Raw genomic sequence first — 15,691 nt, forward strand, 5'->3', positions numbered from 1 at the left:
TTAACAGTTCTTCATATGAAACACCACATTTTGAATAGAATATTAAGGAACTGAATTGAATTCCTAATGATATCCCTGATGCATGGAATCAAGGAAGCATCAGAATGGCCACAAGGCACTAAAGATACCAAGGAAAGAAGGAGCGTTAGTAACTGCGGGATGCTAACAAAGTGTGCATTTTCAAATACATGCCTAGCAAACCAGAACCCTAGCAGGTGTAGATGTGGCTGCAAGGGTTTGAAACAAGGCTCAACTCCTGTGACTACCCATATTTCCTGCCTTCATTCTCAAACTTACCACTTCATTGGCTATACAAGAGAAAATTAATTTTTTTATTAATTGCTAAGCATTTGAGGCACATAAAAATCAAATTTTGAAATAACTAAGAAACTGACTGATAGGCAATACTGCCCATGTTATTGCCCCTTTCTTCACTCATAATTTTCAGTTTGACTGAAGCAGAAATAGCCTGAGGATTTCCATTATACAGCTAGCCAAGGTATCTGTTTCCTACATTGTGGTAAGGGTATCAGTTCTGCCTGATAAATAACTTATTTGGGCAGTATTTGCGAATGAAACAAGAATAACTGTGAGGGCTTTAAGTTGGATAAAGTTCTCAGTGTAAGGAGCATTTATTAGATCTATTGAGATGTAGAGAATTGGATGCTGAAAGCAAGCACATGATAGGAGAGGTGGACAGGGTGGGCAGGAAGGAGGAGGAATAGAGAATGAGCAATATGTACTTGATATGGGTAGAGTAGAAAATTTAAAGTGAAGTTAGAAAAGAAAATGCATATTGCTATGCTATTGTGAACAGAACTTAATTTTGATGAAACCTATAATATTTAATTCAAAATCATCTTTTGAAATGTTTGCCTGAAAAAATTGTGGCAAGCAACACATTTTAATTAAAGGTACATATAGGGTTACACGCGGTTAGGTAGGAATAATGCAGTAATATCAGGTAGTACTGTTTATTGCAGCAACTAAGAGCAAGTGCAATAAGAAAGGTCCTCAATAAAGCGATGGACGGACTCGATGTAGACACTCCGGTGGACGTGCGCATACCACTTGTCCGGGTAATTGCCAACAGGCCATTCTGGTCATTGCCGCTCGGCCCTCTAGGGCAATTGCGGACAAGTGAGAGTCGAGGCGTGAGCGTGTCGTCTGTCGCTACAGTGCACATAGCTCAAGTCATTGCCAGCCAAAAATCTTAAGCCTTGGTGGATGAATACCCACCTGGGTGGGTGTCCATCCACCTAGGGCATGGTTGTATGTAATTATAATTGTCTTCAATGATATGTTTCAAGGTTGGGTGAGAGAAGGGACTTTACATGTATAATCTCAATCTCACCCCAACAAATATAGTAAATAAATATTCTATCTGTAGTTTGCTCTATGTTTACTTTGCTTATGCCTACCTTATTTTTGAATACTTAATTTATACCACCCTGGCTCTCTTCCCCTCCACTGTATATTACTCTTTAACTCCAGTAATCTACAACTTTTTCATCTCACCATGCACAGTTCTAAAATATCTCTTTATTTCCTCTCTCAATCTCCCAATTAATATTTTCCAATTTTCCCTTTTTCAAATCATCCTAGCACCCCGAATTTCAATTTTTTCTGGTTCAGTTTTCCTCTGTGTATTTTTCACTGCTGCTGCTACTGATTCTGCTCTGTAAGGATTATGTGAGATGACTACTGTGGAAGTCTTGCCTCTCCATTGCCGGGATCAACGCACTGCCCGGTCCAGGCCAAGTCCCATAGACTCCAGGATTCATTTCCATACTTATATTCATCATAAGGTAGTGGAAAAAAGAATTGTGGTATTTTTCTATTTCCTTCCACAATAGTTGTTTTTAACGTGACACCATCACTCAATGTCCACCAACCAGGGTTCAGATGCCTTTGCAGCCCCCTCACTGAGGAAGAGACACTGAAATCACTACCTTTAGTCGGGCCCCAAACCTTTGACCTATTTGACATGCGTGACCTTACCAGGAGCGATTATCATTGCCCCCACTAGCTCAGTTCCAGGGGTCATCAAAAGTGCAACAGAGTGCAAAAGCCCTGTGATGATGAACTTAAATCAGGGGAAACCAAAGCTCTGAGTCACTCTCACACCATACCAATTATTTCCTGTTATCATTTTACATTCTCTAAACACTCAGTACAAAGGGCAAAGCGAGCATTATATGATTTTATTTCATATTGTTATTAAAAAATAACCAAGTAGATTTTTTAATTAAACCAGTATCAAAATTTGAGAGTGTAATAAAAAGTAATTTCAGTATTCCCCATTAATTTAAGCTTTAAATCTCATGTATGGTTTCACATAAACTGCAAAACAATTCATTTTGTCTGCACTCATGGCTCCAGTGATATTTGGTGTATGCTCTGACTTGAGCTCATCTTTATTGCACCTGAGACACCCTGCACAAGGTACAGGTGTGCCTCTCTCCATCTTTCCAGATGAGAAATGGATGTGAGTTGGGTGGATGCCTCCCTCTATCTCCTCCCTCTTTCCCCCATGTGCCACTTAGGCCTGCCTGAGAGCTGCAGCCATGTATGCCGTGTCTGGAGACCAACTGAGGCAAAGCAAGGCGGCACGTGCAGGCCTCAACCTTCCTGTCGGCCGATTTCATCGCTGGATGTGTGATGTCCGCCTGGGAAAGTTCATCCATGAGTGAGTCATGCCCCCTCTGTCCCCTAGCCAATGGGTGAAACCCATCCACAGCACAGGCATGCATATTATGGGTGTCTGTGCCCTGAAAGGTATATTTATTGATCATTGTGGAAAAATACATGAGAGAGATTGAGAGGAAAACATTCAAATTTTATCAGCATCTGAGTAAGTAAGTATAAATTACAACGGAACCTAGCTCTATTAGGATAAGTCATTCCAAAATCTTACTCATAATGCAAAACACTTGTTTTGCAAAACAATTATTCCCATATCAATAGATAAAAAATAAGATCATGCTTTCTATTCCAGAAAATTTATTTGCAAAACTTATTCAAAGAAAAATATATATGTATTGTGTAGGATTATGAATCATCTTCAGATTTTCTTCTGCTGTGCAATGAACAATCTTTGAGATTTGAATTCTATTTGCTGAAAAAAAATCATATTTAACCTGCTCTTCTGAACTTTACATTCCATTGGAGGGAGTTTCTTAATAGTAAACAAGCCGGAATTTCATTTCCTAGTCGCCGCTTGCATTGGTACAAAATAGCGGCATGAGATGTCTTTCATTGGGTTGTGGCTGGGCAATTCATTCTTCCTTACTGTTTTCTTAGATTCAATTCAACATCTCTTTCTAGAATGGATATGTCTTGTCACAATTTAAAACCTTTTGCAGCAGATAACTCTGAATATATGCGCTTCTTAAAGTCTCCGATGGAGTTCTCGACTGCCTGTGAGTCAGATCTTGCTGCTTCCCCATGCCTCACCACACTGCAGATGCCAGTTCTTCATTTAAACTTCTTGAACCATGCATGGCTCCCCTTAAATACTTTTTCTTCAGCCGTTGATGATCCTGGCATCTTCCTAATGAGGTCAGGGACAGTCACTTTCAATCTCGCACAAATCATGTCCTCATTTTTATTGTTGCATTGCAATTGCTTTTCATTTATTCATAAGAGAAGCAACCTTTCAACATTATTGACAATACATAACCATTACGTAGATATTCTTGTCGCTCCTTTTGAAGCCTCTATCTCCTTAATTTTGTCCTTGTTCTTAGTGCAAATCCTTGTTAACGAGTGATTGTACATTTGTGCTAGATCAGTCATGCTGACGCCGCATTCTCATTTCTCAATAATTTTATTTTTCATTTCTACAATTATTTTATCCTCTTATGGCTGTCTTCTTGCAGAGTTTTCTTCAGTGACATATTAAAACAATGCCCAAAATGTTATTCATCGTTGCACAAAAAATTAAAATTAATATCTGAAGATACGTTTGGAAAAATTTGTGATCACAAGCAACAAATAGATGCTATCGGAATAAGGCCTAAACAGAGACTGTTGCAGCAGGTGCAAAATCCAGGACTTCCCCTCTCATTGTCCTTCACTCATTATGCGGGGTTAGGTGGTAGAAGAGACTCCATTGTCTCAATCTCCCGCAAAATAAAGATGACTATTCATCTATCTATCTGTCTATCTATCATGTGAAACATTGTTCATTAAGTAAGTCATTTTTCCACAGTATCATTTGCTCACTGTGCAAATTAATTGTTGCGCAAATTTCTCATTAAGCTAGTTTCCACTGCATATGAAGTGCTCCATGATATAACATAGTTCTCAAGCCCATTTCCAGCACTTCTACCTCCAACCTCATCCTAGAATTAATATTTCAGCAGAAAATTTGTTTCCATATTTAAGAAAGGTTTCTTTTTAAGACTACTAAAGTAAGAATACTAGAATTTAGGACCACAGGTGGACACTATCAGGGATGATCTAAAATGTAAGTTTATATTCAACACCATTAAATATGATGTCTTGTAAGTCATGACAAATTACATTGAAGCTTAAGGTAATTTGTCAAAGTGAATGCCTTTTTATCACATGCTTAAAATCAGTTCCTCGCTGAAGATAATAACCTATTCGTCAAAATACTATTATTTAAGTTTATATATATATATATATATATATATATATATATATATATATATATATATATATATATATATATATATATATATATATATATATATATATATATATATACATACATATATATTAGTAACTCTATGGAAAATGCTGTCTCACCTTTCTGTTTAAAGTCTTCAAGATATTGCAGTCATTGCTTTTTTTAACAGACAGGATACCAGCTTTTTAACAGACAGAATAGCAATAAAATATCATCTAATTTAACATATGCAATAGATTTCAACTTGGTAGATCTAGTGAAGCCATCATTTAAGCAATTTATTAACTCATTGAGCCATAAGGTTTAATGCCAAATTAAGATTATTAGAGTGTTCACTTATTTTTCATGTCCAAATCTTTAAACACTTTTCACCAACACTCGAATATTTGGTGGGATTAGTGAAGACTGTGGTAACCACACATGAGAACCCAAAGACTACAGTTCTCCATTTTTTCCTCAACCTTTCTTTGTCATTGTTCCCCAAGATTTCAGCCACGACTTTAATGCTCTAGCTGATGTGAGAACATGGAACTATATGAAATAAATCATGCAGAAGCATGCCCATAATTCTTTTGAAAAGGAATCGTCCTTTGACTATTGGCATAATTATTGAAAGCTCCTCAGGGATAAATTGAGTAGCTTCAGGCGTGATGTGGTGGAAGTCGAACATAATGAATAACTGATCGTAGCACTTTTCCACTTGATAAGGTGGAAAGTTTTTATCAAGTGGAAAAGTGCTACGATCAGTTACTCCTCAGGGAATTGAAATATTTAGCACTTTAGTGGATGGTGAAGTTGAATGTTTGGAAGCAAGCCATTGAGTTCCTTTCCTCAGGTATGCTGCAGTTTACTTGGCGGCTGGAGTCGAAAATCTGTTGGAGGAGATTGTTTTGGCATGCATCCCTTCAATTGGTGGTCTCGGAGCTGGTGAAGATGTGGGTGGCATGGGAGATGGTGCTGATGGAGTATCGCCCCCACCAATGCTCTCTGCCACCATGTTTGAGCATGCCATTGCTAACAATGGTGACCTTTGGGGCCTCCTACAGCCATATGCTCACCTCAATGCAGGGAGGACTGCCTCTGGTGAGTCCACCACCGTAAATGCTAGCAACTTTGTACCTCTGTGTATGTGTGTGTGTGTGTGTGTGTGAATACAAGGATGCCAATCAGAGTGCATGTTCATTAGCAGGTTGATTTGTGAGATTTGTGCTTGAGCACATAACAATTTAATTTTCCTTACTGATAAATAGCTTCTTAGAAGGCTTACCTTGAACGTGTCCGAGCAATCTCTACTTGAAGTGGTTTTGTGCTTGAACATATTGACTTTTTAAAGCATTGACCATTAGAATGAGTGTACTCAAAATACATTTATCATCATGAATTTAAAATTGCACTCACTTTTCGGCTCCCTTTCATTTTTAAATTTGTCATAAGGATAAAAACTCGACATCCTCATCTTAAAGATTCAGAGTGGTATTAGATCCCGGGAGGTAATTGTAGGAAGTGTAACAGTATTAGAGCCAGAATGTCTTTTTACTTGCGCAAGTCAGAAAATCTTATCTTAATCTATAGGAGTTTTTGAAAAATTGATGTGGTTTTAATTTTTTTTAATGTTTTCCTTGCCATGTTGTAATTAAAGATGATGTGAAATATTTTAACATTAAAAAGCAGTTATTGTCCACATAAGTTTCCAATAGAAACCAATTAAACATAACATGTAGCAAAACATTTCCATCTCCTAAAATATTGCCATAGAACATAATGTTTATTGTTTGTGCACCGCTGACTTTTGTATCATGTGTGTAGGTGCATTGGCCCTACCAAGGTGGCCGAGTGAGAGCAGTGTGAGCAGCAGTGGGGTGAGCAGTGGTGCGAGCAGTACTGTGGGCACTCCGGCAGTCAAGTCCCTGGAGCAGTCTCTCCTCACGACGTGTGTGGGGTCACCACAGGAGCTGTCGGATCTCCTAGCACGCGTCACGAGCACCTCCAGCACCCATCTCTCATCCTCCTCGTCACTCTCTTCTTCAGCCTCGTCAACGGCATCCTGCTCGCCGCTCTCCAGGGGCAGTCCATCGAGGCTTCAGCCACCCCCCACCTCCTCCTCACCATCCTCTCCACCCCCACCCCCATCGCCATCCTCGTCGGCCATTTCCTGGACGCAGCCAGCACTTCACAGCCTCTTCTATTTCATGCGATGCTCTCAGGTGCGCACACACACACCCTTTTGCTTGCCCCATTTCCACTCCCCTCCTCTTTTCCACTCTTCTGACTTTTTTCAAAATTTTATCATTTATTCCCTTTGAAAACGTGTCTTTCCTCGGGCTTAAGTCCCCCATATGGTAATTTTGGAATATGATGAAAACTGATTGCTAAGTCAATTAATGTCACATCCCAAAGCATACGTATCATATGCAGTCTTAAAATGACTTTAAAAAAATATTAATGCAGATTATAAAGTGTTTGGGAACAATAGTTCTCATTGTGGTCCAGCTGTTTCATAATAGATGAATAAAATTACACATTAATTGTTAAAGGAAGTGAACACTTTCAAAATGAAAACAGCATTGACTGTTATATATTGGTAAACTGATTAACTATCTTCTTTTCAGTAGTGCCCGTATAGTGAAATATGTCTGTCCTTTAAAATCTTTCCATAGAATTTGTGAGTGGTAATTATGTGTCCACCCCGGATTGATGGATTAGCACATATTTCCCTAGCGATGAATAAATTTTTGAAAATTTTTCTATTTATGATGAAATTTTTCTCTTTGAAAACCAAATTTTGGGGTTTGTGTTTTTTATTACATTTACTAAATTGGAGATTGAATTTCCCATGCACTCCCATGGAAGCGGACTAGATGCAGTAGACACAGTTTAGAATGAACATAGTAGGCAGTTAAGATAATATAAACATTTTTATTAGTTTTTTAACATAAATACTAATATTCATAACAAATATAAAAATAGGGGCATTTCTGTTGATCAACAAAATATGATATTCATATGAAATGAAAATGTAATTTTAATGGATACACATTAGTTTATAAAAATTTCTGTCTACAGAGTCTTGTGAATAATAGGAAACGAATTAACTCCTCAATTCAGGTAGCCATTTCAACTGAAAATGCGACTCTTCATTTCCTTTGTGAGTAAATCAGAATAGGATCAAAAGTGCTGCATCATAAGCAGTGATCACCTACATAGTAAAATAATGCATAAATGTGCCTTATTGAAGTACAAAGGCTATTGCTGTGTTTTGAGATTAGAGTGCATCAGTCTCCTCCTTCTGTCACTCACCACTGCACGCTCTACTTCGAGCCAAATTCCTTCAAGGTGCACATTGGATTACAGGAATCAAATACCCTAGAAGGTAGCCGCCACATAGGATTAGAGTGAATGTTTGAGTTATGTGGGCTAATTCTGACGTCAGGTCTCTCTCCACCCTTCATCCTTTCCTGTTCATCCTCAATGGTGCAAATGACTTCAGCTGTTGGTCACCACCCTTAAAAGCTACCATTTGAGTTATTTGTTAATATCTGTAATACTAATGCTTTCACAGTCTTTTCTTGCTAGCTGCCTCTTTATGGTAGCCAAATGTGTTATGTGGGCTTATTAAAAATTCTGTAGCTGGAACATATGAAGGAATCATGAGCCTTTTGGCTGTTATATCATCCTGCAGTAGTCTTGTTCATTTCTGCATATTGAAAATCAAATAGTGATCTAACAGATTGAATTACAATTTTCAAAGGGAGCCTCAGCCTTTAAATAATTTAATTATACTAGTGCAGATTGAGTTATGTGGAAGATCTCTCTGCGTGTATACAGGGTCCACTTTTAAAATAATGCGCATTCTCTGGGAAAAACAAGATTTATTGATTTACATTGATGTACAAATGCTTAAAATTCTTCAAAATACTCTCCCCCTGCATCAATAATACACATACGGAGACGTATCTGCAATGCCTAAGAAGGCACCCTGATACTCCTCTCTACGGGAATGTCTCTTTCAGGAACATTGTAAACATGCTTTTGGACGTTTTCCACCGTTCCCAATGCTTTCCTTTAAGCTCTCTCTTCAGTCGGGGAAATGAAAAAAGTCGCACGGAGCCAAGTCGGGACTGAAAGGGGGCTGGGAGACCACCCCCCCTATCCCATTATGCTTTCAGATGAAATTTTAAATTGTAAAAAATAGATTCTAATCATTTTCAGAGTCATGAAAAGTTGTTACAATGCCATAAAAACACCCAATGACCCCCTTTAAATGCTTTGGACAAAAATTAATGCGTGTAGAATGGATTTCAGTCATTTTTAGGATTTGTGAAAGTGTTTATAAGTCCATTGAAATGCCCACAAACCCCCTCTCAATGCTTCTGGATTAAGTAATTAAAGTGCATAGGATGGATTTCCGCCATTTTAAGAGTTTTGAAATTCGTTCATTTTTCCATGAAAACGTCCAATACCCAACCAGTTCTCCATATATCATCCAACCAGCAATCACAGTATTCCCCCAGGTCATATGTGATTAGCTCCTCAAATTTAAATTCATTTGATTGGTCAACTTCATGAACCAACTATCTATTGCCACATTGCCTCTCAAGCAACTCTGTTACTCTTGACTCCCGCATTCATCAGGAGTTATAATAAATACACTCATTTGATTCTTTTGAGAGAAGACTTAGTGTTCATCCTATATTCTGGTGACCTGGTTGTGAGCATATTGTAGTTTTCACAGCAATAGTATACTTGTTAGTTGGTAGTTGAAATTAGGAGAAAACTTAATTTTGAGGCAAAATATTCCATAGACATCACTGTTCTAAGAATTAATACTCCGAGGTAAATTTAATTTTGAAATTGCATAGCAACAAATATTCTTACCAAAGACTCACCGATTTGGGCTTGTGGGCGAACTTTAAACTGTGGTCAAAACACAATAAATATGTAAATAATATTATCAAATTTCATACTGCAATTTAAATTCATGAATGTAAGCTAATAATGTTTTGTCAAAATAATAAAATCAGATTGGTAATTTTGGATGAAAACCATCAAAATTCATGCTGCTCACTAAAATTGATCAAAATTGCTGCCATTTTATTAAAATGGTTAAAATATATTTTATTGTGCTATTTGAATGTGTGACTGTAATGAATAAAATGCATGGTTATCTGAAAAAATGACAATAAATGGCCTTGTAAAAAAATCTGTTTTTGTCACACGTAAAAACTGATAGCACACTATGGCTATCACCATTGTTGTTTTATGATCATTGTGTCTAATGCTAAGGATGTCTGTTTGCTTACGCCACTTTGCTTGTAGGAATGTCAATGTGCCACTAGTATACTTCATTCACTTTTGACTTGGTGCACCATTTTCCTATGTGTGTGGCATTTATGTCATATCATATGCTGTATCTTCTGTATTTTTGTGAGAAGCATATTATTAGTGTAGATTCTGCTCCAGACCAGAGGGTTCATGATCCAAATGCATGATGATGCATTTGGATGGCCACATCTAAAATCAATGCGGTAAATTTTCTGGTAAATAAATTGCTCTCACTTAATGGGAAATCTTATTGTGGCACAGCAAAAATGCTGATACCACATATTATATGGGAATTTTACAAATTACAGAATTTAGTTTGGTCAGATTGTAACTAAAATTGTAAATTATTTCGTATTTTGAAATACTGATTAGCCTTTATAAAACTGATGATATTGCAGCCTAAGGTTCATTTAATTCCTGAAATTCCTTTACAATGTTGGATATTGAAACAAGATGAAACTGATGTCCATCCTGATTTATTTTTGTAACTATGTCCTTTTTTCAGAATACACATAATAACTGATCACAGAATGAGTCAAACTTTGTATACTTTCATGATAAGTTTACTGCTGTGCTACAGTGCTGATCAGATGCTGATGTCGCCTTTGAATTGAAACCGGTAGTGCTTTGAAATCAATTCATTGTGAAAACATAAAAAGTTTGACTCATTCAGTGATAATGAACTTTCACAAAGTTGACAGTGGAACTCGTAATAACTGGGTATATAGCCACATTATGTTAAGTTGCCCCGTGCATTGTTAAGTATTTTATGGGTATATTTTTTGCCTTCATCAATTTGATAGTACTGACAAGGGTTGGTGTTTGTCATTGACAGTTGGAGCATGCAGAGCAAGCAGCCACTGCTGCCACGGCATCATCTCCCCTGCTGACCCCACCTCCTCTTCCTCCATCAGCACACCCCCCACCCATCCAAGAGCTCTCATATGAGCGCCCCTATGTGGTGCTTCCACCATTGGCAGAGTGGGTACGAGTGGCAACCGCTCATGCTGAGCACCGACTGGCGCAGGCCGTAGATGCCGATGATATTATGCAAGCAGCCCGGCTGTTGCTACCTGGTGTTGACTGCCCCGCCCGCTCCCTCCTTGACCCATCGCCCATATCTTCGCCCACTGCGACCACGTGAGTCTCCGGTTGTGGGTGTGAAGGGAAAGGGAGGGTGTGTGTGGGGGGGGGAAGGGTGGGAGATAAGGAAGGGGTTGGGTGATTGGAGGGAGGGAGTTTTGAACGCATTCCAGCCAAATGACCTTACCCATTTGGAATTGTTGTTTTTAATATTGAGAATATTCATTAATTTGAATCACACTGTCCTTAAATTACAGTTTTTATGGATGCGTAAGAATATTAAATGATTTATAATGTCAACAGTGATCTTGAAACCCTTCATTTGCCATATTTGCCAGCATATAGAATACTTTGGAGTATAAGACACACCCTCTTTTTCATGCATATTTTTAGTAAATGTCTACATTTTTTTATGAATTTCTAAAATGATTTATTATACTAATTTGATAGTCATACTACATGTTTATAAAAGCATAGCTAGGGAAAATTGTAGCTGGGTGCCTTTTCACCTACAATCTCAAAACCCAGAAATTCATTTCCAGAGCCAAATGAAGAATCATTTGCAGCTTCTTCTCCAGAAATTGAGCCTTTGTGCAAATTAATCATTCTCTGTGCTATTAAATACGTCAATATTTCCACATATCTTGGATGATGTTACAAGGGGACTGGGATGGTGTGTAGATAACATACTGGCTTCCCACCCAGAGGGTCTGGGTTTGGATCCCAGAGATGGCAGATATTTTTCTGTGGTGTCCCAATCCCTACCTGTTCTTTCTAAGAACGGTGGAGGGATGCATTGTATTTTTTATGTAATGATCACTTAATTAATTTAAACTTTCACGAATTTGAGCCAGTAACCTTCCAATAGATAGCCTCCCCCTCCCCTAAACCACTAATAGGCTGCTGCACCTAAACTCAACTTACCTCCTCTCCCTTACTCCCCCTACCTTACCCCCTCTCCTCTCCCTTGCTCCTCTCTTGGAGCCAGACTACATATAAGTTGGAAAAATGTTGATGAACGTTACCTGATGATGATGAGCAGCATCGAAACCATGGTCGTGAAATATTAAATCCTTTTGGGGTAAATGTTAAGTTTCTCTTTACCCTCATAATGAAGGGATACCACAAAGTTAAACCTGAAACTGTCATGTCCACCCAGGACCCTTAGGGTGGACATGTACAAACGCACATGTAGGAAGTTTTTCCTTGGGCAAGATTTTCCTTTTTGTAAATCAAAAGAGATGGCAATTTTGTTTCATCAGAACAGCAAGACAAAACAATTGGGTAATGTGCTTAATCATATCCACAAGTTTCAGTAGTTGCGCTTTTTGATCCTTTAGAATCTGTATTTTGCTTAAGGGTACATTAACCACCACTGGGATCTCACCCATGCTTCTTATTTGTGAAAGTTCAAAATTTTCTCATTTTCTTATCTTAATGACAAATTGTTGTAACTCAATAATCCGATCTTCATATTCCTGTAGCCTTGTTTGTGCTATCTGAGTTTTAGTCTTTGTATGTAGGCCATATCTCTTCATGAATATGGATCACTATGATGCTGTTCCTGTTAAATCATCGATGTCCCTGTTGGTAGCAATCACTCTCGCTTATTGCCATTTGTGTGAACATCTTGATCTTGTGGTTTAACATCCAAGTTAATCATTTTTCTTCTAGTTCTGGCCATTCAGCAACTCCATGTCATAAGTTTACAGGTATAAGTTGTTTACTACAAATAGCTTCTTGTGGTTTCTCCTCCTGCCTTCATCAAGTTCTTATTCTCTTTACACTGGACAGTGATCTGAAATTCCTCTATCTGCCATTTCTCTGTTTTTAGCATTTGTAGTCACTCATAGCTTGGATGCAATACCATAGCAGACAAAATCTGCATTGATTTTTAGCCATTCTTGGCAACAAAATCTTAACATAAAAAAACTTTGATGATCTAAAAAAAATGTTTCATAAAAAATATATTTTTATACTAGAAAATGTAGTCCCACCCTGAAAATAGTAGTAAAACTGTTGTTTCTGTGTTTTCGCTGATGTGCGAATGCAATGATCGGGATTATCTACAATTCAATACGCCATTTGACAATTGCTATTCTGGCTACTTCCACACCCCATCCAAATTTTAAATTATAAACTCGATTATAAGAGTAGGATATGGCCAATAGTGCTACACTAAAACTTATGCAGTAGCAACGAATGTTGATTTACTGCCAGCGTACACCCTGAGGTATTTTAGCTTAATGTTGGGAGTTCAACCATTCACAGACATGATTACAGCAGCTTTTGCCAAGTTAAATAACACACACATAAGTACATTGAACAAAACTTAACTTCAGATGTCAGTGAATTTGAACTAATTTTACTTAATTTTTCCCTCTCTCAGAGTGAAGTAAAGGAAATATATCATTCAATTTATTAGTTTTATAGAACAGAAAAAATAATGGAAAGATTTGTAGGAAGTGGTTCTTTCGGGTTTTCTTCCGCGTGTATCCATTTTTCGGACGATATTTCGCCAACGTTCCAGTTGGCTTCCTCAGGTCCACTGAAGTGCCGATGCAGGTTTTGGTCCAATATATATACCCTCCGTTTGGCGCCTATTTTTAGGAGGTGTGCTCTGATTCGTTGAAATCCTTGAGGACACGTTTCCACGCGCTGGCGAGGGGGTAGCCGTCCTCGCGGTTGAAATTTCTGGGCGTTTTTGCAATTTCAATTGCCTCTCTGATGATCCTTGGGTAGTAGCGGCCTTCTTTATTCAATAAAGTGGCGTTGTCAAACTCAATATTATGTGTCGGTCCACTCCAATGATGTTCAGCCACCGCTGACTGCTGGAACTGTCTATTTTTTACGGCCCTTCTGTGTTCTTGGACTCGGCATTTCAGCGCTCTTGATGTTTGGCCGATGTAGGAGTTGCCGCAGCTGCATTTGATTTGGTAGATTCCTCCAGAGATGTCTTTTGGGAGGCGGTCTTTCGCGTTGACGAGGATATTGGCCACTTTGGTTACGCATTTGAACCTGGCTGAGACGTTGTGTTTCCGGAGGGCCCTCGCAATTTTTTCCGTTGTTCCGGCGACGTACGGCAGGATAGCGTGTGCCGTCGCCTTTTCCTTAGGGCTAGTCTCGTCGGTCCTCTCCAGGGCCATCCGCTTCTTTCCTTCCACCCTGTGCATTATCTTCAGAATGTTGTCACGCCGGAAGCCATTCATCTGGAACGTTTTCAGCAGATGTTGTTTTTCTTTTCCAATGGAGGCAGCGTCAGAGAGGGAGCATGCTCGGTGGAGTAAGGTTTTAATTACTCCGGCTTTTTGTTGAGGGTGGTGATGGGAGTCTGCATGGAGATATTGGTCCGTATGGGTCTTTTTCCGAAAAACGGAGTGTCCCAAAGACCCATTTTCTTTTTTCTCGACCAGGACATCCAGAAAGGGGAGTCGGTTGTCCGTTTCCATCTCCATGGTGAATTTAATAGCACCATTTTGTGCGTTGAGGTGTTGCAGGAACTTCTGGAGTTCTTCTTTTCCGTGGGGCCATATTACAAATGTGTCGTCCACATATCTCACAAAGAGTTTGGGTTTTTTGTGGAAGGATTGCAAGGCTTTTCGTTCAAAAGCTTCCATGAAAAGATTGGCGATCACCGGTGAGAGTGGGGACCCCATTGCAGCGCCATTTGTTTGCCTGTAGAATTTTCCGTTCCACGTGAAGTAAGCGTTTCTCAGGCAAAACTCCACCTTCTTTGGGATGTCTTTCGGGAGGCCGTCACTCGTGAGTGATTTGATAATCTCTACTGCTTCACCGATCGGGATGCTTGTGAAGAGAGAAACTACGTCAAAACTCACTAAAATATCCTCCTTGCTTATTTTGGTCTCTTTTATAATCTCAATGAAGTGAGCGGAGTTCTGCATAAAGGATATTCTGTATGCTGATAAGTGTGGTAATTTTTAATTACATAAATATTTGAAGAACTAGTTCATTATTTCAAACAGTTAAAGTCATTGAAAGTATCTTTTTTTGGAATTTTATCTGTAGCTACCCTGATCTTCTTAAAATTAATTACAAGGATAAAGATTGAAGATAAAATACAACAGATGATAGTTTAGAAAGTCATGGCTGTAAGATGCTTTCTGGGAAGGCCAAAAAAGGAGACTGAAAGATGCCAATAATAATATATTTATTTATAATATTTATTTATAATTTTATTTGTCCAGCAGACACAGTGCACCATATTAAGACTATATGACAGGTGTGTAAGAAACGTCAATGGGATATAGATCAGATTCTTCCCAAATAAAAATACAAATGCAGTTATGACAGGAAACTAATTGACACTTAAGCTTTGCATGAATATTCATTTACACTATAATAACACTCATCAACCAGATATGCGAATAGTTTCTTCTAGAATAGTGAAATTCTGGTCTCATTTTTTAAATGTTTAGGCAGATTTTTAAACAGTTTTGTGCTCATTGATGTTGGTCCTTTAGCCACCATAGACAGGTTTAATGTTTTCACATGCATATCATTATATATTCTGGTATTGTGACAGTGATGACTGTTATTCTTTGAAAAGTTTTTTTCTTTGTCTTTTTAATCGCATAGATATATACACAAGGTGGGGTTAATATTCCAAGA

At 38.4% G+C, this 15,691-nt stretch overlaps 1 protein-coding gene across 1 annotated transcript in view; it reads left to right on the forward strand.

The window, feature by feature from the left end:
* Positions 1 to 15,691, forward strand: part of LOC139697917 (ankyrin repeat and BTB/POZ domain-containing protein 2-like) — a 108,840-nt gene that overhangs the window by 57,269 nt on the left and 35,880 nt on the right. The window contains exons 10-16 of the mRNA XM_071596778.1: positions 2,547 to 2,689; positions 5,493 to 5,569; positions 5,624 to 5,740; positions 6,464 to 6,659; positions 6,753 to 6,861; positions 10,815 to 11,073; positions 14,178 to 14,187. Of these exons, the coding sequence (XP_071452879.1) occupies positions 2,547 to 2,689; positions 5,493 to 5,569; positions 5,624 to 5,740; positions 6,464 to 6,659; positions 6,753 to 6,861; positions 10,815 to 11,073; positions 14,178 to 14,187 (911 nt within the window). The remainder of the gene's footprint in view (positions 1 to 2,546; positions 2,690 to 5,492; positions 5,570 to 5,623; positions 5,741 to 6,463; positions 6,660 to 6,752; positions 6,862 to 10,814; positions 11,074 to 14,177; positions 14,188 to 15,691) is intronic.

This window comes from Hetaerina americana, unplaced genomic scaffold (genome assembly GCF_022747635.1).
Source record: "Hetaerina americana unplaced genomic scaffold, ioHetAmer1.1.p SCAF_8, whole genome shotgun sequence".
NCBI lineage: Eukaryota > Metazoa > Arthropoda > Insecta > Odonata > Calopterygidae > Hetaerina > Hetaerina americana.